Raw genomic sequence first — 22,292 nt, forward strand, 5'->3', positions numbered from 1 at the left:
TGAGGAGTTCTACTATGTGGGCGTGCGTGAAAAATCACGTGATGCACAATACTTTACACATGTGAAAACCGTGAAGGCGCCCCCTGGTGGCCGATTTCTTTAAAATTTCTCACAGGCCTCTAGGGTCGTGAGTCAAACAGGCCCAGCCAGTTTCGTTCTGATCAGCCTGCGTTAGTCTTTTCTGATAACTGCTCAAATTTCGTTGGCCGATGGCGGACATGTTTCTCAAGATGCGTCAATGTCCTCATAGACAGTCATGGCACCTCAGACAAAGAAAATGCATGCCAATTTTCAAGTCGATCGGACTAATGGTGCGTTCACACCGGACGCGAATGAAGCGGTAAGCGCGAGTGATTTACATGTTAAGTCAATGCAAAGACGCGAATTGACATCCTGCGGTGCGATTCGCGCGAATGAAGCGGCGCGAATTGTGCGATTCGCGCAAAGTTGAAAAATCTGAACTTTGCCGAATTTCCGCGCCGCGTTAACCAATCAGGAGCTTGCTCTAGTAGTGACGTGACGTAGCGAGCTGAGGCAGAAATTCGAAACAACAATGGAGGACAAAATCATCGTCGCTGTACATCTTCATACATTTATAGAAACAGAAATAAAAAGGATCGTGTTTGAAAGAAAGTGAGTGAGGAGGTCGGACAATCTGATAAGTTGTAAAAAACGGTCTTTACTCAATTTGAGCTATATATATATATATATATATATACATATTAAGACTACAAGCCAACTGAAGACGACCAATTGAGCTTATTCGCTGTAATTTACAATTATTTCCCCACTGACAAGTTGTGTTTATTCAGAGGAAGTGTGCAGAAAGCAGTGGGAGAGTCTGGGACACATAATGGAGCGGGAGAGCCCCTCTCATGACGCGAATTCGCGTCTGTTGTGAAGGGATTTTCATGCGCCAATGAAGCGAGTAAACTCAGAATGTTCAAGCGTCCAACTACGCGCGAATAGTGCGATTTATTCACGCAAGTCACGTCTGGTGTGAACGCAGCATAACAGTGAAGTAGTTATAGCCATTTTCAAGTTTTTTTCATGTTATAGCGCCACCAAGTGGCCAGTTGCCGTATCCTTTTTCACGTGACCACAGAATGAGCTCTTACATAGGTGTACCAAGTTTGGTGAAATTATCTCTTTCCGTTCATGAGTTTTAGCCATTTTAGTAAAAGTGTCTCCGCCCACTTCAAACGTTCTGGCGGCCCTTAGAGACCGTGAATCGAAATTTAAACTTTTTTTTGATAATTATTGACAATCAGACTCTAGAGAATCTCACTACACTGGTTTGGTTCTGATCAGGTCAAAAACATCGGGCTAGTTCACAAAAGTAGGTTTTTTAAAAAAATTCCAAAATACCTGAAATTTTTGCCTTTGCGATTAAGACTTACGGTTTGGTCGATCACTTTTAGGAGAGAATGCTGATCCTTGGAAATTTGACCAATTACAATAGAGTTTCAGAGCTACACGCTTGAACACCTAATCACTAAAATTACTAACCAAGTTTAAAACATGTTTTATACAATAAATACATATGTTATGAACAAAAATATTAATGCTAATGAATTAGAGTTCGATCAATATTTTTTTCACGTGCAGTGCTCCAGTGATATTTTAGCATTATTGATTACTATTATAGTTTATGAGCGCCGACCCATTGAGTTCTGATCTAAATCTAATGCACTTTTCTGATCTGCACTATTCATCTGCCATCGTGTCGCTGCCGATGGGACATTTTTCATTTCCAGCGTCCATCTCTCTCACAGCTGCCAGACACCGATCCTCCTCTCAGAGCGAGGAAAAACACCTGAAACTAAGGAACCGTGAGCGCTGGGACACAAACACTCGGTTCTGCTTCATAAACATTGAAGGAAACTCACTGCGTCTTTTCTGAGGTGAAGCGGAAACTTGTTTAAGAGCAGCAGGAGATTCTCAGGTCACATTCAGCGTATGGATCTAAGAATAGAGATCCGCTCACTGCACTGCGAGAAACCACGTTACACTAAAAAACACTTCACTACCTGTGTGATTTATAAAAATAACACAAATGGACTGCACTGAAAAAGAACAACCAGTACATCTTGCACTTAATATATTATAATATTATTTATTTATTCATTGCAGCATGAGCTCAAAGTCAGGGTGCCAAACATTCATCCGGCCAAAACACAGTAACAAATAATGAGTTCATCTATAATAAAGATTGAATTAAGAAACTCCAACAGACGAGGCAGTAGAAGATTATGAAGTTGCTTTGATTACTCATTACAATATGCATGTTAAATTATGTATCTATTGCAATATATTTCAGCTCACATAGCTCTTGTTTACTGTAATAATGGCTTTGGGCGTCTCGTATAAACAGTGTGAGCGTCAAACTCATTTAACTCAAGAGGATGTTTATTAAAGTGATGCAAACCACAGCCTAATAATACTGCAACGTTCTGCTTAAACTGCTAGTTTTGAGATAAACTGTATGCAAATACATGCAAATAGGATGTAAATGAGGTTTTAATGAAACCCAGTTCAAAATTACATTTCTAAGCAGAGAGGATTTTGCTGAAGCGCAGCTTTAAAGTGGTTCCTTTCTTATGCTGTCTGTGTAATCAGAAGTGGCTTTCTAAAAAAAGACAGTATCCTTTCACTATATGTGCACAATTGATTCACCGGTGATTATATGCCCGGGAAAGGTGAGCTACAGGAATAGCAGCACTGCTGATTGCATCCCAGACGCTCCGGGCAGAATGTGAAGGAGAGATCGGACGGTCCGTTATATTGTGTGCGCTCTATTCCACATCCCGCCTGAGCTCGTTTAGCGCTCGTTTACGGCTCATTTGTGAGCAGATGCTACTGAGAGACACACAAGTTTAGCTCTTATCTTAAAGATAACACATTCTCTCTAGCTTTGGGTAAGTTTTCCTCATCCTCAGCTCTTATTATTAGTGGGGTACCTCAGGGCTCTGTACTGGGCCCGCTTCTTTTTAATTTATATATGCTTCCGCTTAGGAGTATAATAATGTTTCTTTGCATTTTTATGCTTATTATAGTCAGCTTTATTTGCCATTGAAAACTGGCCATTTTATTCAGCATTTGCTGGACTGTATTGAGGACATAAAAAAGACAGTATCCTTTCACTATATGTGCACAATTGATTCACCGGAGATTATATGCCTGGGAAAGGTGAGCTATTATTATACCTATTATTAGTGGGGTACCTCAGGGCTCTGTACTGGGCCCGCTTCTTTTTAACTTATATATGCTTCCCCTTGGAAGAATTATAATGTTTCTTTGCATTTTTATGCTTATTATAGTCAGCTTTATTTGCTGTTTAAAACTGGCGATTCTATTCAGCCTTTGCTGGACTGTCTAGAGGACATAAAAAAGTGTCCATTTTAAGATCCAGTTCAAGATTTTGTTGTTTGTTTTTAAAGCTCTTAATGACCAAGCTCCATCTTATCTTAAAGACCTTCTTATCCCCTACAGTATACAACTAATAGACTTTTAAGATCTTCTGACATCCGCTTTGCACCTTCCATTGCCGTTTTTAAAATTATGCCGAAAACAAATCTTTACTCCCAGGCATTTTAATGTATTTTTTTATTGTATTTTTCCTTACAACAGCACTAAACTCTGAACAGATTAGATCAAAACCCCGAGAACACATTGAGCTCTGGCACACGGCAGCAGGTTTAACAGGAGAAATGAAGGATTTGTTCCAGCCGTGACTTTCATCAGAGAGAACAGAGGCATGCTGGGATTGAGACAGACAGCCTGTTGGCTGAGAGTCTCAGCAGATGCGTTTGTCTCTGAACAGAGTCCAGGAGAAACCAGTCCTCACAAACCCCGAGATCACAGACAATAACACAATCATACTCGCCTTGAGTAAAGCTTTAGTTCACCCAGAAATGAATATTCTGCCTTCCTGTAGCTCTCTAACAGTAGATCATAGTGCTTGCAACGGCACAAGGTTCGATTCCCAGGAAATGCATGAACTGATAAAGTATATAGCTTGAAAGCAATGTAAGTCGCAGAACGAGAGTGAGTAAATGTTGATGTGAATGACTGTTTTGGGTGTCAGTCTCACCTGTGGTGTCCGGTGTATTTCGCTCCTTTGATGTGTCCGATTCCTCTGCAGCCCGGAGTCGGACACACGCCCTGCGTCACGGAGCTCTTTACGTCTGAAAGCCCTGCATATGCTTCAAAACAACAACACCACACATGCTCAAAACACGCAATAAATGATGTTTTACAGAGTTATTCTAGTAACCAGCAGCTATTTCAGTTCCTCACACACACACACGGATGATAATAACGCTTCATATATCATACTAAACACAGTAAAACTTCACATCTCAGGTCAGCCGAGTAATTCATCATGTGATCTATCTGTGTGGCATAATGGGAACAGACTCACTCACACACACACACACACACACACACACTGTGTGTGTGAGTGCATTAGCTGAAACAATCTAAACAAGCCTGATTTCAGCTAAAGCAACAAAAGTGTGTAACTAGTAATTCACCGAGCGGCGGTTCTAGCGGGTGACCCGTCCTGGAGCACCAGCCCACCGGATGAAGATCTGGCAGGTCTGAATCCACCCAGAAATCAAACTTCTCATGCCAGCCGTCAAAATGCACCTAAGGAAGAGAGAGATCCTTATTCCACCACCAGCACGATAAAGAGTTTCTCTTAAACCTTATTTAGTTTCAACAAAGAAACTAGTAGATAATATGAGTCCAAAAGTAATAAATATAGATTGTTTGGGGTCATAAAAAAGAAATGAATACTTTTATTCATCAAGGACACATTAAACTGATCAAAAGTTTCATAAATCAACACATATCTGACTTCAGTGATCTTCCTCACTTTGACTCTGTAGTCTTCGGTGTCGGTGATGGTGGCCACGCGGATCAGCATCGGGTTCCGTCTGTCCACCGCCTCCAACTTCATGTGCAGCTGGAAGCCGTGTGCCGGTCTCTACGGGAACACGACGGTGGTCAGAACGCAGTCACAACTCTTCAGTCACACGGTTATGAAACACGCTCTCACCACACAGAAGGCTTGACTCGGAGCGGCAGACGCGCCTGTATCTTCCATGTAATCCTCCCAGATGAAGTGCTCTGGATTGGGGTGTCCTAAAAGACAAATACTCACAAATCACACCTGTAGTGACACCTAATGGCGTGCATTTAAAGGGGACCTATATTACATCTTGTGAAAGGGGCATTATAAGTCTCTGGTGTCTGCAGAATGTGTGTGTGAAGTTTCAGCTCAAAATCCCCCACAGATCATTTATTATAGCTTGTCAAATTTGCTCCTATTTGGGTGTGAGCAAAAACACACCGTTTTTGTGTGTGTCCCTTTAAATGCAAATGAGCTGCTGCTCCTGCCCCCTTTCCAGAAGAGGGCGGAGCTTTAACAGCTCAACAACAACAAAGCTGGAGAATCTCACGCAGCCAAAATGATGACGGTGTTCAGCCTTACATTGTTCAAACCGGAGTCGACACTGATGGAGAGACTCAGGAAGAAGTTACAACTTTTAGACGTTTCTGAATGGTTAGTGGATAAATTGATGTAGTTGCTGTGGAGTTGATTCAACTCATCCACTAGCATGTGCCGTCATGTTCATCTTTTGTGTTGAATTGACCCTCGTTTGGCGTAAAATGACGGCATGTCAACAACACTCTACTACAACAACTCTTCCTCTTCTCTAAAGCAGCCCAACATGGCCCCGCCCCCTTTGTTGTGTGTTCTCGGGGGCGGGGTTTATGTAAATTTTAGGGTTTGTGATGTCACAACCCGCAAAGAAGCGCGTTGTAGTCCCTACCATCCTTAAAAAGCGATTTCTGTAAAAGAAAATATCTCTCTTTGCATTGAACTTTGAGCGTCGTAACTTTGCAGATGTTGCACGTGCCGTCATGTTCCTTCTGAAAAGCACAATGTGCTCTGATTGGTCAGCTGGAGCAGTGATGTCCCGCCCCTTAACCATAACCGCCAGTTTCAACTCACTACTAACTCAACCAGGCCCCGCCCCTTAATTCTGCGTATGAATTATTTAAATGAGGAATATTGTGTCACACCCGTCCTCTAGGGGTCACTGTAGGGGTTGATACCCACCCTGAGGTGCAGTGAGCGGCCGGCCGTGATCCTGACACCAGCCCACCGGGTGAATATGAGGGCTGCTCGCATCACACCTGAGGAAATAAAACATTATCCATCACCGAGGAGCAACATCACCTTCTGCAGTGCAACCAATAATGCGAGGCGTGTGTGAAAACAGAGGCTTTGCTTCTTGTTTCACGGATATAAGAAGACAAACAATACATTAAATCATCCTGAATGGTCTTGGCTCAATGTGCAGCATCTGTGTCAGAGCTTCTCCTGCTGGATACAGACAGTAATAACACACAGAACAGACTCCATGTTGTTTCTGCACTAATCCATTTATAGCGGCTCTGTGAACGGACGCGTCTCACTGTGTGGGATGGACTCTAATTTTACCTCCTCTTCCTCTCCAGGGCTTTTCATGAGCAAATCCCAGCAGTATTGTGGCGCATTATATAAAACACAGACGTGCATCACTGGACTGGAATCAATCAGTCATTATAAACACACGTTACATAAGCAGAAGTGCATATTAATGTGTTACTACACTAATACATTCACAACCTCCAGTAAACATCCACAGAACATCAGAGACGCTTTAATTAATCGTCTGTACATCAAACCTGCACCTCCTATGAATAATCATCATTATGCAAATGATTTATTTCTACCATTTTCTACATTCTTTCATCTCTTCCCTTCTTATGTATTGAATGTTCATTTTCATTAGGGTTTTTGCATATTCAGCCCTGTTTGGCCACTTTTCATATTGTTAATGTATATTAATATTTCACACAAATAACAAAATAAAGAATATTACAAAAAGTATAGTTATGGTTATGTGATGGAAATCAATCTATCAGTCTATCATCCATCCATCTGTCCATCCATACATCCATCCAAACATCCAAACGTCCATCTATCCAAACAAACATCCAAACAAATCCATCCATCCAACACAAACATCCATCCATCCAAACAAACATCCATCCAAACAAACATCCATCCATCCAAACATCCATCTATCCAAACAAACATCCATCCATCCATCCAAACATCCATCCAAACAAACATCCATCCATCCAAACATCCATCCATCCATCCAAACATCCATCCATCCATCCATCCAAACAAACATCCATCTATCCAAACATCCATCCAAACAAACATCCATCCAAACAAACATCCATCCATCCAAACATCCATCTATCCAAACAAACATCCATCCATCCAAACAAACATCCATCCATCCATCCATCCATCCATCCAAACATCCATCCATCCATCTATCTACCAAACAAACATCCATCCATCCATCCAAACATCCATCCATCCAAACATCCATCCATCCATCCAACATCATCCATCCATACATCCATCCATCCATACATCCATCCATCCAAACATCCATCCATCCAAACATCATCCATCCATACATCCATCCATCCATACATCCATCCATCCAAACAAACATCCATCAAAACATCCATCCATCCAAACAAACATCCATCCAAACAAACATCCATCCATCCAAACAAACAAAGATCCAAACAAACATCCATCCATACAAACATCCATCCATCCATCCATACATCCATCCAAACAAACATCCATCCATCCAAACATCCATCCAAACAAACATCCTCCAAACATCCATCCATCCAAACATCATCCATCCATCCAAACATCCATCCATCCATCCAAACATCCAAACAAACATCCATCAAAACATCCAAACCATCCAAACATCCATCAAACATCCATCCATCCATCTAGTGTTGTCACGGTACCAAAATTCCATAGTCGGTACATACCATGAAAATTTTACGGTTCTCGATACCAATTTCGGTACCACAGCAAAATCTGTTGGAACTATTTTACATAGCCTATTTTAAAAACATTAAATATGATTTGGAGCGTTTTTGAAATTTTGAAATATAAAATAAATAAATGCTTAAACATCCATTTTGGACTGTTGAAAAAACAGCATATGCTGGTAAGTTATGATGCTGGTATGCTGGTTTGAGCTGGTGTGTGCTGGTCAAGTGCTGGTCCATGCTGGCTGGTCCTGGACCACATAATCCATCAAACAGCATCCAGCTTCAAAACCTACCTTACCAGCATCCGTTTTTCAACAGGGGTAACAGACGTGCGTGTTTATTTTAGCTATTCCTCAGTGAACAACATACTAGCCTGTAAATCTATGAAATAAATATCGGTAAATAATGGTAACCTAAATAATAAGAAAGTTAAATATTATTTTAAAAAAAATCGTTTTTTATTTCCAAACAAAGATGCGTCATATAGGCAATGTCCCGTTATTTTAGTCTTTGATATAGCCTACCGCTCTGCGCTTTGAGAGGGATAGGGACAAGAGCAGGAAAGAGACCATCCTTTATAATATCCAATTACTCCTGATGTTACAAGCAACTGACACTTGTTGTAAAAGGTCTGAAGAGCGAGTTTTATCCTCCGCAGGGGCAAGACATTCAGGCTATGTTTGATTTTGCGCTGTCAGAGAAAACGAAAGTAAAAATCACCAGCGTATGAAACACAATATATACAAATAAACTTGACGCGCCTTATAAAGTCTAATAATAAGCGCAAACTGTGTTAAATAAAATTGACGTGCAAGCAAAAAGGTTTCTGTCCTACGGTGTTTTTTCTACTTTACCACAGTAAAGAATGTGAATAGCCTATAATAGGCCTAAATGCGAACGAAAGAACGTTTATAATCCCCTGCATGAGTGAAGATTTGGGAAAAGAAACAGAGATTCCATGTGGAATAACTAATGGAATATTGTTAAATTCTCTGCTCAGAATTAAATCAGGTGAAGGATCGCGATTCAAAACAGAATACAAAGCTTAAATTTATGGACTCACGCACCTCTCTCATTCGGCGCGAACCAATATGTTTCCATGGCTGCGATGTCACATTTAATTACTAACCTATTATTTCTTTTGTAAACAAAGCTTTGTGCTTCAGTCGTGTCACATTCAAGTAAATACTGCCAACAGCCCTATCAGTGGGTACCGAATATACCCGGAATCTCGGTACTACCGGTACTACAGAAATGCTGGTATCGTCACATTTTCAAAATTTCAGTACCGACTTGGTATCGAAGTACCGGTACTTTTGACAACACTACATCCATCCATACATCCATCCATCCAAACATCCATCCAAACAAACATCCTCCAAACATCCATCCATCCAAACAAACATCCATCCATCCAAACATCCATCCATCCAAACAAACATCCATCCATCCAAACAAACATCCATCCAAACATCCATCCAAACATCCATCTATCCAAACATCCATCCAAACATCCATCCATCCATCCATCCATCCATCCATCCATCCGCCTTTAGTTTTATTAATGATTTCTCACAACAATTCTGTTATTGACCTGAACTGAATTGATCTGAATTATGAAACTACTGTCTTTTTGAAGCTGCTTTACAGCTTAAATTGATGTTGTTTCATAATTAATGAATTTTGACACATTAACGCTGTTATTTTTCCTGTGAAGCTGCTTTGAAACAATCTGTATTGTATAAAGCCTTATAGAAATAAAGCCGACTCGACTCACCAGTAGTCATACGTGTCGTCCCAGTTGTCGAAATGAACGAGGAATCGGTTGTCCACGATGTCCGCCACGGTGGCCACACACACCAGACACGGGTTCTTCCGGTCCACCGCCTCCAGCTTCATGCCCACTTCAAACATCGCGGCGCTTGAAGTCTGTGAAGAGAAAAGAGCGGGTTAACTCCATCTGATCTCCTTCAGTTTCAGACGTTTACATGAGCCGTGAAAAACACAATCAAGAGAAGGTCGGTGGATTTACGCTGCTTTGGGATTTGAAGAGATTCTTTGGTGCAGCTTGAGCGTTACAGGCTTCCAGATATTTCTCCCAGTCAAACTCGTTTGGCTTGTAACCTGACAGCATGAAAAATAAAATGAATTAATCAAGAGAAAAAAGCTATCCTTTATTTATTACACAGGACAAAAGTTAAATCAGACACATGACATGTTTTGAATAAACATCTCAGCAGGTGTGTTTAGGATGGAGATCAAACTCTAAACGAACCTTTGGGTGGATGAAGTTTGTGTCCCGTGGACTCGCACCATCCGGCTGGTTTGATGTCAGGAGAGTCGGCGTTTACCCAGAAGTCATAGCACTCTGGAGTAACCGTCGATACGGAGACGCAGACGGAAGCCAATCACCTTCAACAACAAGCAAATCAACAGTAATCTCAACTTAAAAATATAGCTGCATGCACCAGTTAAGGGGCCAAACATGGCTAGAATCACAATGACAGCAACAAAGAGCAAATTAAAGCATATTAAGTTGAATTTAAGCAAAATGACTGAAAAAGCATAAACACAGTCACTAATAAAGACTTAATGGTTTATCATTTTTGACCAATAGATGGCGCTGTGACAAAATTGATGTGGTATGGTCAGAGTGAGGTGACAATGACTTTGGTGTCAATATGCCAAAACATTGCAGATATGGAGCCTCAAGAGTCATTTTGGCATCAAATATTTTGCTGCGGCATACGAAAATGGTTTCATCTATCGAAAAAAAAAAAAAGCATAATTTTTTGTTGGCACTGTCTAAATATGATACGGCGGTGAAAATCGGATGAACAGTCTAAGAGGAGCTCGAAAACATAGGTTTCGAAAGAAAATCTAAATGGCGGACAGGAAGTTTGGCATTAAATACAGCATTTTTACTATTAAATTGAAAATGGCTGAAGCCGATATGGGAAAATTGGATATTATACGACTCAGGAATGACGTGCCGATTTTTGGACAAACCGTTCAGAAGTTATAAGCAAAAATACCTATATCCAAACAAACATACATCCATCCATCCATCCATCCATCCAAACATCCATTTATCCAAACAAACAATCAAACATCCATCCGTCCATTCAAACAAACATCCATTCAAACATCCATCCAAACATCCATCCATCCATCCAAACATCCATTTATCCATTCAAACATCCATCCATCCATCCAAACATCCATTTATCCAAACAAACAATCAAACATCCATCCGTCCATCCAAACAAACATCCATTCAAACATCCATCCGTCCATCCATTCAAACAAACATCCATTCAAACATCCATTTATCCATTCAAACATCCATCCATCCAAACAAACATCCATCCATTCAAACATCCATCCAAACATCCATCCAAACAAACATCCATTCAAACATCCATCCAAACAAACATCCATCCAAACATCCATCCAAACAAACATCCATCCAAACAAACATCCATTCAAACAAACATCCATCCAAACAAACATCCATCCAAACATCCATCCAAACAAACAAACATCCATCCATCCAAACAAACATCCATTCAAACAAACATCCATCCAAACATCCATCTATCCATTCAAACATCCATCCATCCAAACAAACATCCATCCAAACATCCATCCAAACATCCATCCAAACATCCATCCATCCATCCAAACAAACATCCATCCAAACATCCATCCATCATCCATCCATCCAAACAAACATCCATCCAAACAAACATCCATTCAAACATCCATCCAAACATCCATCCAAACAAACAAACATCCATCCAAAAAAACATCCATTCAAACAAACATCCATCCAAACATCCATCTATCCATTCAAACATCCATCCATCCAAACAAACATCCATCCATCAACATCCATCCAAACATCCATCCATCCATCCAAACAAACATCCATCCAAACATCCATCCATCATCCATCCATCCAAACAAACATCCATCCAAACATCCATCCATCCAAACATCCATCCATCATCCATCCATCCATTCAAACATCCATCCATCCATCCATCCAAACATCCATTTATCCAAACAAACAATCAAACATCCATCCGTCCATCCATTCAAACATCCATCCATCCAAACAAACATCCATCCAAACATCCATCCAAACATCCATCCAAACATCCATCCATCCATCCAAACAAACATCCATCCAAACATCCATCCATCATCCATCCATCCAAACAAACATCCATCCAAACAAACATCCATTCAAACATCCATCCAAACATCCATCCAAACAAACAAACATCCATCCAAAAAAACATCCATTCAAACAAACATCCATCCAAACATCCATCTATCCATTCAAACATCCATCCATCCAAACAAACATCCATCCAAACATCCATCCAAACATCCATCCATCCATCCAAACAAACATCCATCCAAACATCCATCCATCATCCATCCATCCAAACAAACATCCATCCAAACATCCATCCATCCAAACATCCATCCATCATCCATCCATCCATTCAAACATCCATCCATCCATCCATCCAAACATCCATTTATCCAAACAAACAATCAAACATCCATCCGTCCATCCATTCAAACATCCATCCATCCATCCATCCAAACATCCATTTATCCAAACAAACAATCAAACATCCATCCGTCCATCCATTCAAACAAACATCCATCCAAACAAACATCCATTCAAACAAACATCCATCCAAACATCCATCTATCCATTCAAACATCCATCCATCCAAACAAACATCCATCCAAACATCCATCCAAACAAACATCCATCCAAACAAACATCCATCCAAACATCCATCCATCCAAACATCCATCCATCATCCATCCATCCATTCAAACATCCATCCATCCATCCATCCAAACATCCATTTATCCAAACAAACAATCAAACATCCATCCGTCCATCCATTCAAACATCCATTTATCCAAACAAACAATCAAACATCCATCTGTCCATCCATTCAAACATCCATCCAAACATCCATCCATCCATCCATCCAAACATCCATCTATCCATTCAAACATCCATCCATCCAAACAAACATCCATCCATCCTTCCAAACATCCATCCATCCATCCAAACATCCATCCATCCTAACCCTAACCATCCTAAACCATCAACACAGTCACTAGTAAAAACTTAATGGTCCATCCATGCGATTTTTGGACAAACTGTTCAGAAGTTATAAGCAAAAGTACACATTTTTTTGTATCTCTGAGCCACTAGGTGGCGCTGTGCCGAAACGCGGCATGTGACCTCAGGTCATGCTTGTCTTATTTCATGAAAAATGTATAAAAATGAAGTGATTTTATGATTAAAAAGGACATGCAATTTTTATTTCATGCATGCACTCTGAAGTATCATGTGTAGTAAAGTGAGTATTTCTGACCTCGGCCACAGACAGCACACAGAACATGGACGGATGCAGCGGGTCGATCCCTTCCAGCCTCATTCCGACCTTAAATCCGCTCCTGCTGTTCGGAAACGCCTGGAACTAGAAGAACACAAATCAAAGAGTTCAGAGACATGAAGAACCTGACGCTTCAACACCACTGAACGTCTTCAGTCTGGTGTGTTTCCGAGGGGAGCAGATTTCCTGTCGCATCCCTTCAGGAACAAAACGGGCCGAGAGACGAGGACACCAGCGCTTTATGAGCTCAAAGTCAGGAGACACGAACGCTGCCAGCTGCTGGAGTAAATCACGTCTGTGTGACGGAGAGACCTGGATCTGTTTCTCTTCTGACTGTCTCGCTGTGTTTTCATACAAAGTTGTGAAATTAACTTGGAATACATCATAAAAAAGCCATAACATTTAAATGCATTTGGCAGATGCTTTTATCCATTCAAGGTATAAACTTTTATCACTGCGAATCAAATCAAGAACTTCAGCATCATAAGTGAGGAAACATGATGAAATAATCTGTTAAAGGTTTGGAAGTGCTGTTTCACACACACAGGAGCGTCTGCAGTCAGCGTCGCTCCACGAACATTAATCACAGAATCCTGCTGACCTGCCGGATCTGGAGTGAGTGTGTAACAATGCAGCTCTGGCGTCACGTGATCAGCGCATGCGGAGGCGTTCATACAGGTTGGGTTATTTTTAGCTCTTGATCCAGCACAGGACAGTAAGTGATGCGCTAAAGGAACACATTTAACACAAACTGATTCTGCTCAATCTTTAATGCGTTCTTGATATCGAGCCGCTGGTTCATCACTATAAAAACTGTCATTGCTTCTGGATTGTGTTTTAGTAATCAAAAAGCATGTCTAATTCATTTAAATCGCATACAGCTGAACAAAAATATATTAAAAGTTGAACAAAAATTACATTTTTAGAGCTTTACGAACTGTTTTACTTTTTCCCCAAACTCTGTTTTGAATTTTTCTGGATTGTATTTAAAATTGTAAAGTTACATTTTAGTAATCATAAAGCATGTCTCATTAACTGAAATCATGAATCTTATACAATTTAACAACAATTCATTTAAAGTTTAATAAAAGTAACATTTTAGGGCCTTATGAAAGCAATTTAATGCTTAAATTAAATTTCAGTAATCAAAAAGCATGTCTAATCAACTGAAATCATAAAAAAAATGATAGAATTTAACAACAATTTATTAAAAGTTTAACAAAAATAAAATTTATATGACTTTATGAAATCTGTTTTATTGTTTCTGGATTGTTTTAATGGTTAAATGAAATTTTAGTCATAAAAATGCATGTCTAGATAATTTAAATCATGAAACTTATACAACTGAACAACAATGTATTAAAAGTTTAACAAAAATTAAATTTTTAGAGCTTTACAAACTGTTTTAATTTTTTCCCCAAATTCAGTTATTTCAGTTAATTCTTCTGAATTTTAGTAATCAAAAAGCATGTCTAATTAATTGAAATCATGAACCTTGTACAATTTAACAACAATTCATTAAAAGTTTAATAAAAATAACATTTTAGGGCCCTTTGAAAACCTTTTTATTTATTTTTGTCCAAATTCCGCTTTTTCCATTTCATTTTTTTCTGGATTGTGTTTTAATGTTTAAATTAATTTTAGTAATCAAAAAGCATGTCTAATTAACTGAAATCATAAAAATTATACAATTTAACAACAATTTATTAAAAGTTTAACAAAAATAAAATTTATATGACTTTATGAAATCTGTTTTATTGTTTCTGGATTGTTTTAATGGTTAAATGAAATTTTAGTCATAAAAATGCATGTCTAATTAATTGAAATCATGAACCTTGTACAATTTAACAACAATTCATTGAAAGTTTAATAAAAATAACATTTTAGGGCCCTTTGAAAACCTTTCTATTTATTTTTGTCCAAATTTCGCTTTTTCCATTACATTTTTTTCTGGATTGTGTTTTAATGTTTAAATTAATTTTAGTAATCAAAAAGCTTGTCTAATTAACTGAAATCATAAAAATTATACAATTTAACAACATTTCACTAAAAGGTTAACAAAAAAAAAAAATTTATATGACTTTACGAAATCGGTTTTATTTTTTCCGAAAATTTCATATTCTCTGTTTTATTTTTTTTGGATTGTGTTTTAATGTTTAAATTAAATTTTAGTAATTGAAAAGCTTGTGTAATTAAGTGAAATCATAAAAATTATACAATTTAACAACAATTTATTAAAAGTTTAACTAAAATTAAATTTTAAGGCTTTATATATATATTTAACAACAATTTATAAAAAAAAATTATTTTGGCACTCTATGAAATCCATTTAATTTTTTCCCAAAATTCAGTTACATTTTTACCAAATTCTGTGCTTTCCATTTTAAGTTTTTCTGAATGGCTTAATTAAATATTAATACTCAAAAAGCATGTCTAATCAATTGAATTCATAAAACCTTAACAATTTAATAACTTTATGTAATTTAAAATCTGTGATCCCGTCCAGAAATCATAAGGCCCTTCATATCTGAATTTAATAGTATATTCTAACAGACACATTATTGTTTCAGACTGAAGAGTGAACACAGTCTAATGACACCTTCATCATCATCATCAGAGCTGACCCCAGATCAGACGCTGTACCTCAGTGAAGAGCTGCAGAGGTGCGGCTTCTGCTCTCTCGTCCTCCAGATACTGATCCCAGGACCACGGCTTCTTCTTTCCGCTCACTGCTGACAAACACACTCAGTTATTCAGCTTCTGCTCCACAAAACAAACACCGACGCTGTCAGTGGTGTGTGATGGACCGCAATAGAGCGAAACTCATTCATTTTCTCCACAGAGAAATGAATTTAACGATAACTTATAAACTGTTAAAGACAATCCTACTGTGAGGCTGTTAGTCGATGTTATTTGAAACCATCATCACACATTATTTCAACTGATTTTGTCAAATAATCATGTTCAATTTGTAGTGAAAAACTACATTACCCATGATGCTGTACAGAAAATCCCACCAATCAGAGAGTTGAAACAAGCAAAACACACCAATCACAATCCCTACACTCTCAAAATACTTAAATGTGTGTATGTATACCTTGTGAAGTGACTTTATTCTTCATCTTCGCGGCGTCTTCTTTCGGTCGCTCCTGAGAAGGAAGCAGAAAGTCTGGTCACTGATTCACTGGAACTGAGCTGAGGTCAGAGGTCACGGTACTCACACGCAGGCTGTACTCGTCTGATACGCTTCTGGGGTTCAAACTGTGTTTCTTCCTCTTGCGGTCGTCACTCTGCATCATTAGAGATCGACTCTACGGACACAAACAAACCTCACGATCAGAGCATTGAACTCAGAGTCTCTTCTGCGTTTATTTGATCCAAAATACTCTAAAAATGTGAAATATTTTTACAATTTATAATAGCTGTTTTCTATGTGAATATATAGTAAAGTGTAATTTATTCCTGTGATCAAAGCTGAATTTATTTGATTAAAAATACAGTAAAAATCACTAAATATTATTAGAATTTAAAACAGATGTTTTCTATGTGAATATATAGTAAAGTGTAATTTATTTCTGTGATCAAAGCTGAATTTATTTGATAAAAAATACAGCAAAAATCACTAAATATTATTAGAATTTAAAATATCTGTTTTCTATGTGAATAAATAGTAAAGTGTAATTTATTCCTGTGATCAAAGCTGAATTTATGATTAAAAATAGAGTAAAAATCACACAATATTATTAGAATTTAAAACAGATGTTTTCTATGTGAATATATAGTAAAGTGTAATTTATTGCTGTGATCAAAGCTGAATTTATGATTATAAATACAGTAAAAATCACTAAATATTATTAGAATTTAAAACAGCTGTTTTCTATGTGAATATATAGTAAAGTGTAATTTATTTCTGTGATCAAAGCTGAATTTATTTGATTAAAAATACAGTAAAAATCACTAAATATTATTAGAATTTAAAACAGATGTTTTCTATGTGAATATATAGTAAAGTGTAATTTATTTCTGTGATCAAAGCTGAATTTATTTGATAAAAAATACAGCAAAAATCACTAAATATTATTAGAATTTAAAACAGATGTTTTCTATGTGAATATATAGTAAAGTGTAATTTATTCCTGTGATCAAAGCTGAATTTATTTGATTAAAAATACAGTAAAAATCACTAAATATTATTAGAATTTAAAACAGATGTTTTCTATGTGAATATATAGTAAAGTGTAATTTATTTCTGTGATCAAAGCTGAATTTATTTGATAAAAAATACAGCAAAAATCACTAAATATTATTAGAATTTAAAATATCTGTTTTCTATGTGAATAAATAGTAAAGTGTAATTTATTCCTGTGATCAAAGCTGAATTTATGATTAAAAATAGAGTAAAAATCACACAATATTATTAGAATTTAAAACAGATGTTTTCTATGTGAATATATAGTAAAGTGTAATTTATTGCTGTGATCAAAGCTGAATTTATGATTATAAATACAGTAAAAATCACTAAATATTATTAGAATTTAAAACAGCTGTTTTCTATGTGAATATATAGTAAAGTGTAATTTATTTCTGTGATCAAAGCTGAATTTATTTGATTAAAAATACAGTAAAAATCACAAAATATTAGAATTTATAATAGCTGTTTTCTATGTGAATATATAGTAAAGTGTAATTTATTGCTGTGATCAAAGCTGAATTTACAGCATCATTACTCCAGACTTCAGTCACATGATCCTTCAGAAATCATTCTGATATGATGATTTGCTGCTCAAGAAACACTATAAATGTTTCTACTGTCACTTTTGATCAATTTAATGCGTCCTTGATGAATAAAAGTATTAATTTCTTTAAAGAAATAAACGTGTGAACGGTTTGAGCTGCAGGACAGAATGTTCTTGTTTGGCTCCTTTAAAGATCAGAAACAGTATGCTGTATTTAACTCAACAGTCTCACTCCTCATTACGGCTGGCCTGCAGTGATCTGGATCTCCCAGGAGGCCGTTCAGACTGACGGCGATGGATTACACAGTTTCCAGCACTAAAGAGAGTCTCAGTGAGTCTGAATCAAGAGCTGCTGCTGACTGAAGATCACATGAGACGCACAACTATCACCTGGAGGACGACCTGATCTTACATCAGATGGTTTAAGGTCACATCCAACACACAAGAGGTCAGCTGGATGGTTGTTTTTGGGCTGAACTCAAGGCCTGAGTCTAGGTTATGGTTGGATGCAATTGCAAATAATATTTTAATTTAAAATACGCACACATTCACTCTTATCGTATGTCTAATATGCTGAAAACTCAAAACGTTTCTTGTCACATTCAGTTATGATTCGTGTAAATGACAGCATATTTCTAATAAAAACTGTGAAATTTGATAAAAGTTTAATAATTAACATCACTTTATATCACTGTTAGTCATTTCTAATGTAAAACAGTTGTCAAATATTAAATGTTTAGACATTGACTATCTCACAACATTAAAACTAAAGCATCGATTGCAATTGTGATTATATGTGATTAATATTGTGATTATAAAATCAACATGACTCTAACTATTAGTGCTGTTATTAATAGATAAAATATTGAAATAAATTACTATTGTAACGTAAAATAGAATAAATAATTTGGTATTATAAAAAATAAATATATAAGACAAAATAAGAAATATTACTGCTATAATGTAATATAAATAGAGTATTTAAAAATGAATGAAATAAAATAAAATAGGGCAAATATTAGTAGATGTACTGCAAAAAACTTATATATATTATATGTTAATATTAATTTATATATAATTAATTATTATTATATTATTAAATATTAAAAAAAAAAAATATATATATATATATATATATATATATATATATATATATAAAATGTATTTTAATATTTAATTATATATATTATATATATATATATATATATATATATATATATATATATATATATATGCTTTATATTTGATTATATATAATATTGTGATTATATATCATTAATAAAAATGATAGTCATATTGATTTTTTTTATATTTGTTTTTTTATATTTTATTTATTATTAAAAATAAATAAAATATTAAACAAAATAAATTACTATAATGTAAAATAAAATAAATAATTGAGTATATATATATAAACAAAAAGATAAATCAATGCTATAATGTAATATAAATGAGTATTTAAAAAATTAAATGGAAATTAAAAAAATAGGACAAATATTAGTAGATGTACTTTTAAAAAATTATATATATATATATATATATATATATATATTTTTTTTTTTTTTTTTTAACAGTACATCTAATATTTCTGTCTTTCTTTTATTTTCAAACATTAAACCATATGTTAAACCACATGACTCATTTTTTTGTAATTATTACTATTACTAAATAAAATATTAAACAAGATAAGAAATATTACTATAGTAATATAAAGTATATAACGGAGTATGTAATATATGTATGCTATATTATATATATATATATATATATATATATATATATATATATATATATATATATATATATATATATATATATATATATATATATATATATATATATATATATATATATATATATATACACACAGTACAGTTAAAGATTTTTAATGTTTTTAAAAGAAGTTTCGTCTGCTCACCAAGGCTACATTTAATTAAAAATACAGTAAAAACAGTAATATTGTGAAATATTATTACAATTTAAAATAACTGTGTACTATTTAAATATATTTGACAAAGTAATTTATTCCTGTGATGCAAAGCTGAATTTTCAGCATCATTACTCCAGTCTTCAGTGTCACATGATCCTTCAGAAATCATTCTAATATGCTGATCTGCTGCTCAAGAAACATTTAATGTGTACAATTGTACAAAATATTTGTGTACAATATTTTTTTTCAGGATTATTTGATGAATAGAAAGTTCAAAAGAACAGTGTTTATCTGAAATCTAATCTTTTGTAACATTATAAATGTCTTTACTGCCACTTTTGATTGATTTAATGCATCCTTGCTGAATAAAAGTATTCATTTCTTTAATTTCTTTTCAAAAAAAATAAAAATAAAAATTCTTACTGACCCCAAACTTTTGAACGGTAGTGTATAATGCTACAGAAGCTTTGTATTTCAGATAAATGCTGTTCTTTTGAACTTTCTATTCATCAAGGAATCCTGAAAAAAAAGTACACAACTGTTTTCAACATTGAAAATAATCATAAATGTTTATTGAGCAGCAGATCAGCATATTACAATGATTTCTGAAGGATCATGTGACACTGAAGACTGGAGTAATGATGCTGAAAATTCAGCTTTGATCACAAGAATAAATTACTTTGTCAAATATATTTAAATAGTACACAGTTATTTTACATTGTAATAATATTTCACAATATTACTGTTTTTACTGTATTTTTAATTAAATAAATGTAGCCTTGGTGAGCAGACGAAACTTCTTTTAAAAACATTAAAAATCTTAGTGGTTCCAAACTTTTGGACTGTACTGTGTATATATATATATATATAACGTAACTGTTTTACGTTAGAAATGACTAACAGTGAGATACAGTGATGTTAATTATTAAACTTTTATCAAATATATATATTTATATATTCATATTTATATATTCATTTATTTTACAGTACATCTACTAATATTTATGTCTTTAATTTTTTATTTTCAAACATTAAACCATGTATTGTGTCAGAAATCAGCCAGAAATCAGACCTTCAAGTTTCTTTTGTTGACAACAAATTTCTACACATAATTTATGTTAAACATTTATATTAATGTTTTATCAACCCATGTTACAACATAAAACACTTTGTGCATTTATTATTTACTCTGATAAATCACAGCCTGTGATCTGATAACTGCACTGAGACATTTCATAATTTCAGCTTGACTTTTTAACCCACGACTGATGAAGTGACATCATAAACATGATCTCTGGCTGTGATGAATCACTTCTGACAGCTGTTAATATTTCATAACATATAAAAGAGCATCATCATCATCATCTTCATCATCTTCACAGCTGCTGAATCTCTCAGTTAAAAACTATGACATTTAACAGAATGAACAGTTCAACTGACCGGCTGATATCCGGTCAGGGTTTCATCCCGCGAGCGTCCGACACAAACACATGCTTCATCTGTCCACACATTCACAGGACCTGAAAGAGACCATCAACATCAGATTACTGCAGTTTCAGACTCATCCTTCCATCAGAGCAATGAAACACGAGCGGATCATAAACAGACGATTCTGACATCTGTGGAAATAACCGTCTCAATCTCTCACATCCAGAAGAACCACACGCTGTGACAAAACACGCAAATCTGATCTTTTAAACTTCTGCCATCCAATAATACTCTTTGATACTTCTGATATGAAACAGTGTCAGCTTTCAGATTCTGTCAGATTTATCACAAAATTCAGTCAATAAATGTGTTTTTGTGTCTCTTAAAACTGCCTTTTGTGTCATTAATTAAATGTTTGTACAAATCAGTCGTTCGTTTTAACAGGTTTACAGCATTAGTTCAGAACTTCAGAGAGAAAAATGGACATGTACCGTACCTGATATATCTCCAAATGAATCAACATCGAATCAGAACTGAATCGAAATCAAATGGAATAGAGAAACACGCTCAGCCCTACAAACACTGAAGACCGAATGAGAGGGAAAGTGTTCAGAGGAGATTGAGGATGTTATCGAAGCGCTTCAGAAAGTCCCTGATGAGGAACGGGAGATTTTGGAGAATAAAAACACGAGGTGATTCACACGGATTGATGAGATAATGAATCACTGCGGCTATGAACAGATCCAGCCGGTTTAAACGCACTGATTATGATTAACAAGCTGACGAAACACACCAAACCAAGAGCGGATCGTTAGTCTGATT

General features: G+C 35.8%; 1 protein-coding gene across 1 annotated transcript in view; it reads right to left on the reverse strand.

The window, feature by feature from the left end:
- Window positions 1–22,292, reverse strand: part of LOC125252387 (lethal(3)malignant brain tumor-like protein 4) — a 58,264-nt gene that overhangs the window by 27,011 nt on the left and 8,961 nt on the right. The window contains 14 exon segments of the mRNA XM_048165633.1: window positions 4,094–4,205; window positions 4,536–4,650; window positions 4,880–4,990; window positions 5,063–5,148; window positions 6,131–6,207; window positions 9,716–9,867; window positions 9,971–10,062; window positions 10,214–10,307; window positions 10,309–10,350; window positions 13,356–13,460; window positions 16,020–16,105; window positions 16,474–16,525; window positions 16,598–16,687; window positions 21,483–21,562. Coding sequence (XP_048021590.1) covers window positions 4,094–4,205; window positions 4,536–4,650; window positions 4,880–4,990; window positions 5,063–5,148; window positions 6,131–6,207; window positions 9,716–9,867; window positions 9,971–10,062; window positions 10,214–10,307; window positions 10,309–10,350; window positions 13,356–13,460; window positions 16,020–16,105; window positions 16,474–16,525; window positions 16,598–16,687; window positions 21,483–21,562 — 1,294 coding nt within the window.

This window comes from Megalobrama amblycephala, linkage group LG18 (assembly GCF_018812025.1).
Source record: "Megalobrama amblycephala isolate DHTTF-2021 linkage group LG18, ASM1881202v1, whole genome shotgun sequence".
Lineage (NCBI taxonomy): Eukaryota > Metazoa > Chordata > Actinopteri > Cypriniformes > Xenocyprididae > Megalobrama > Megalobrama amblycephala.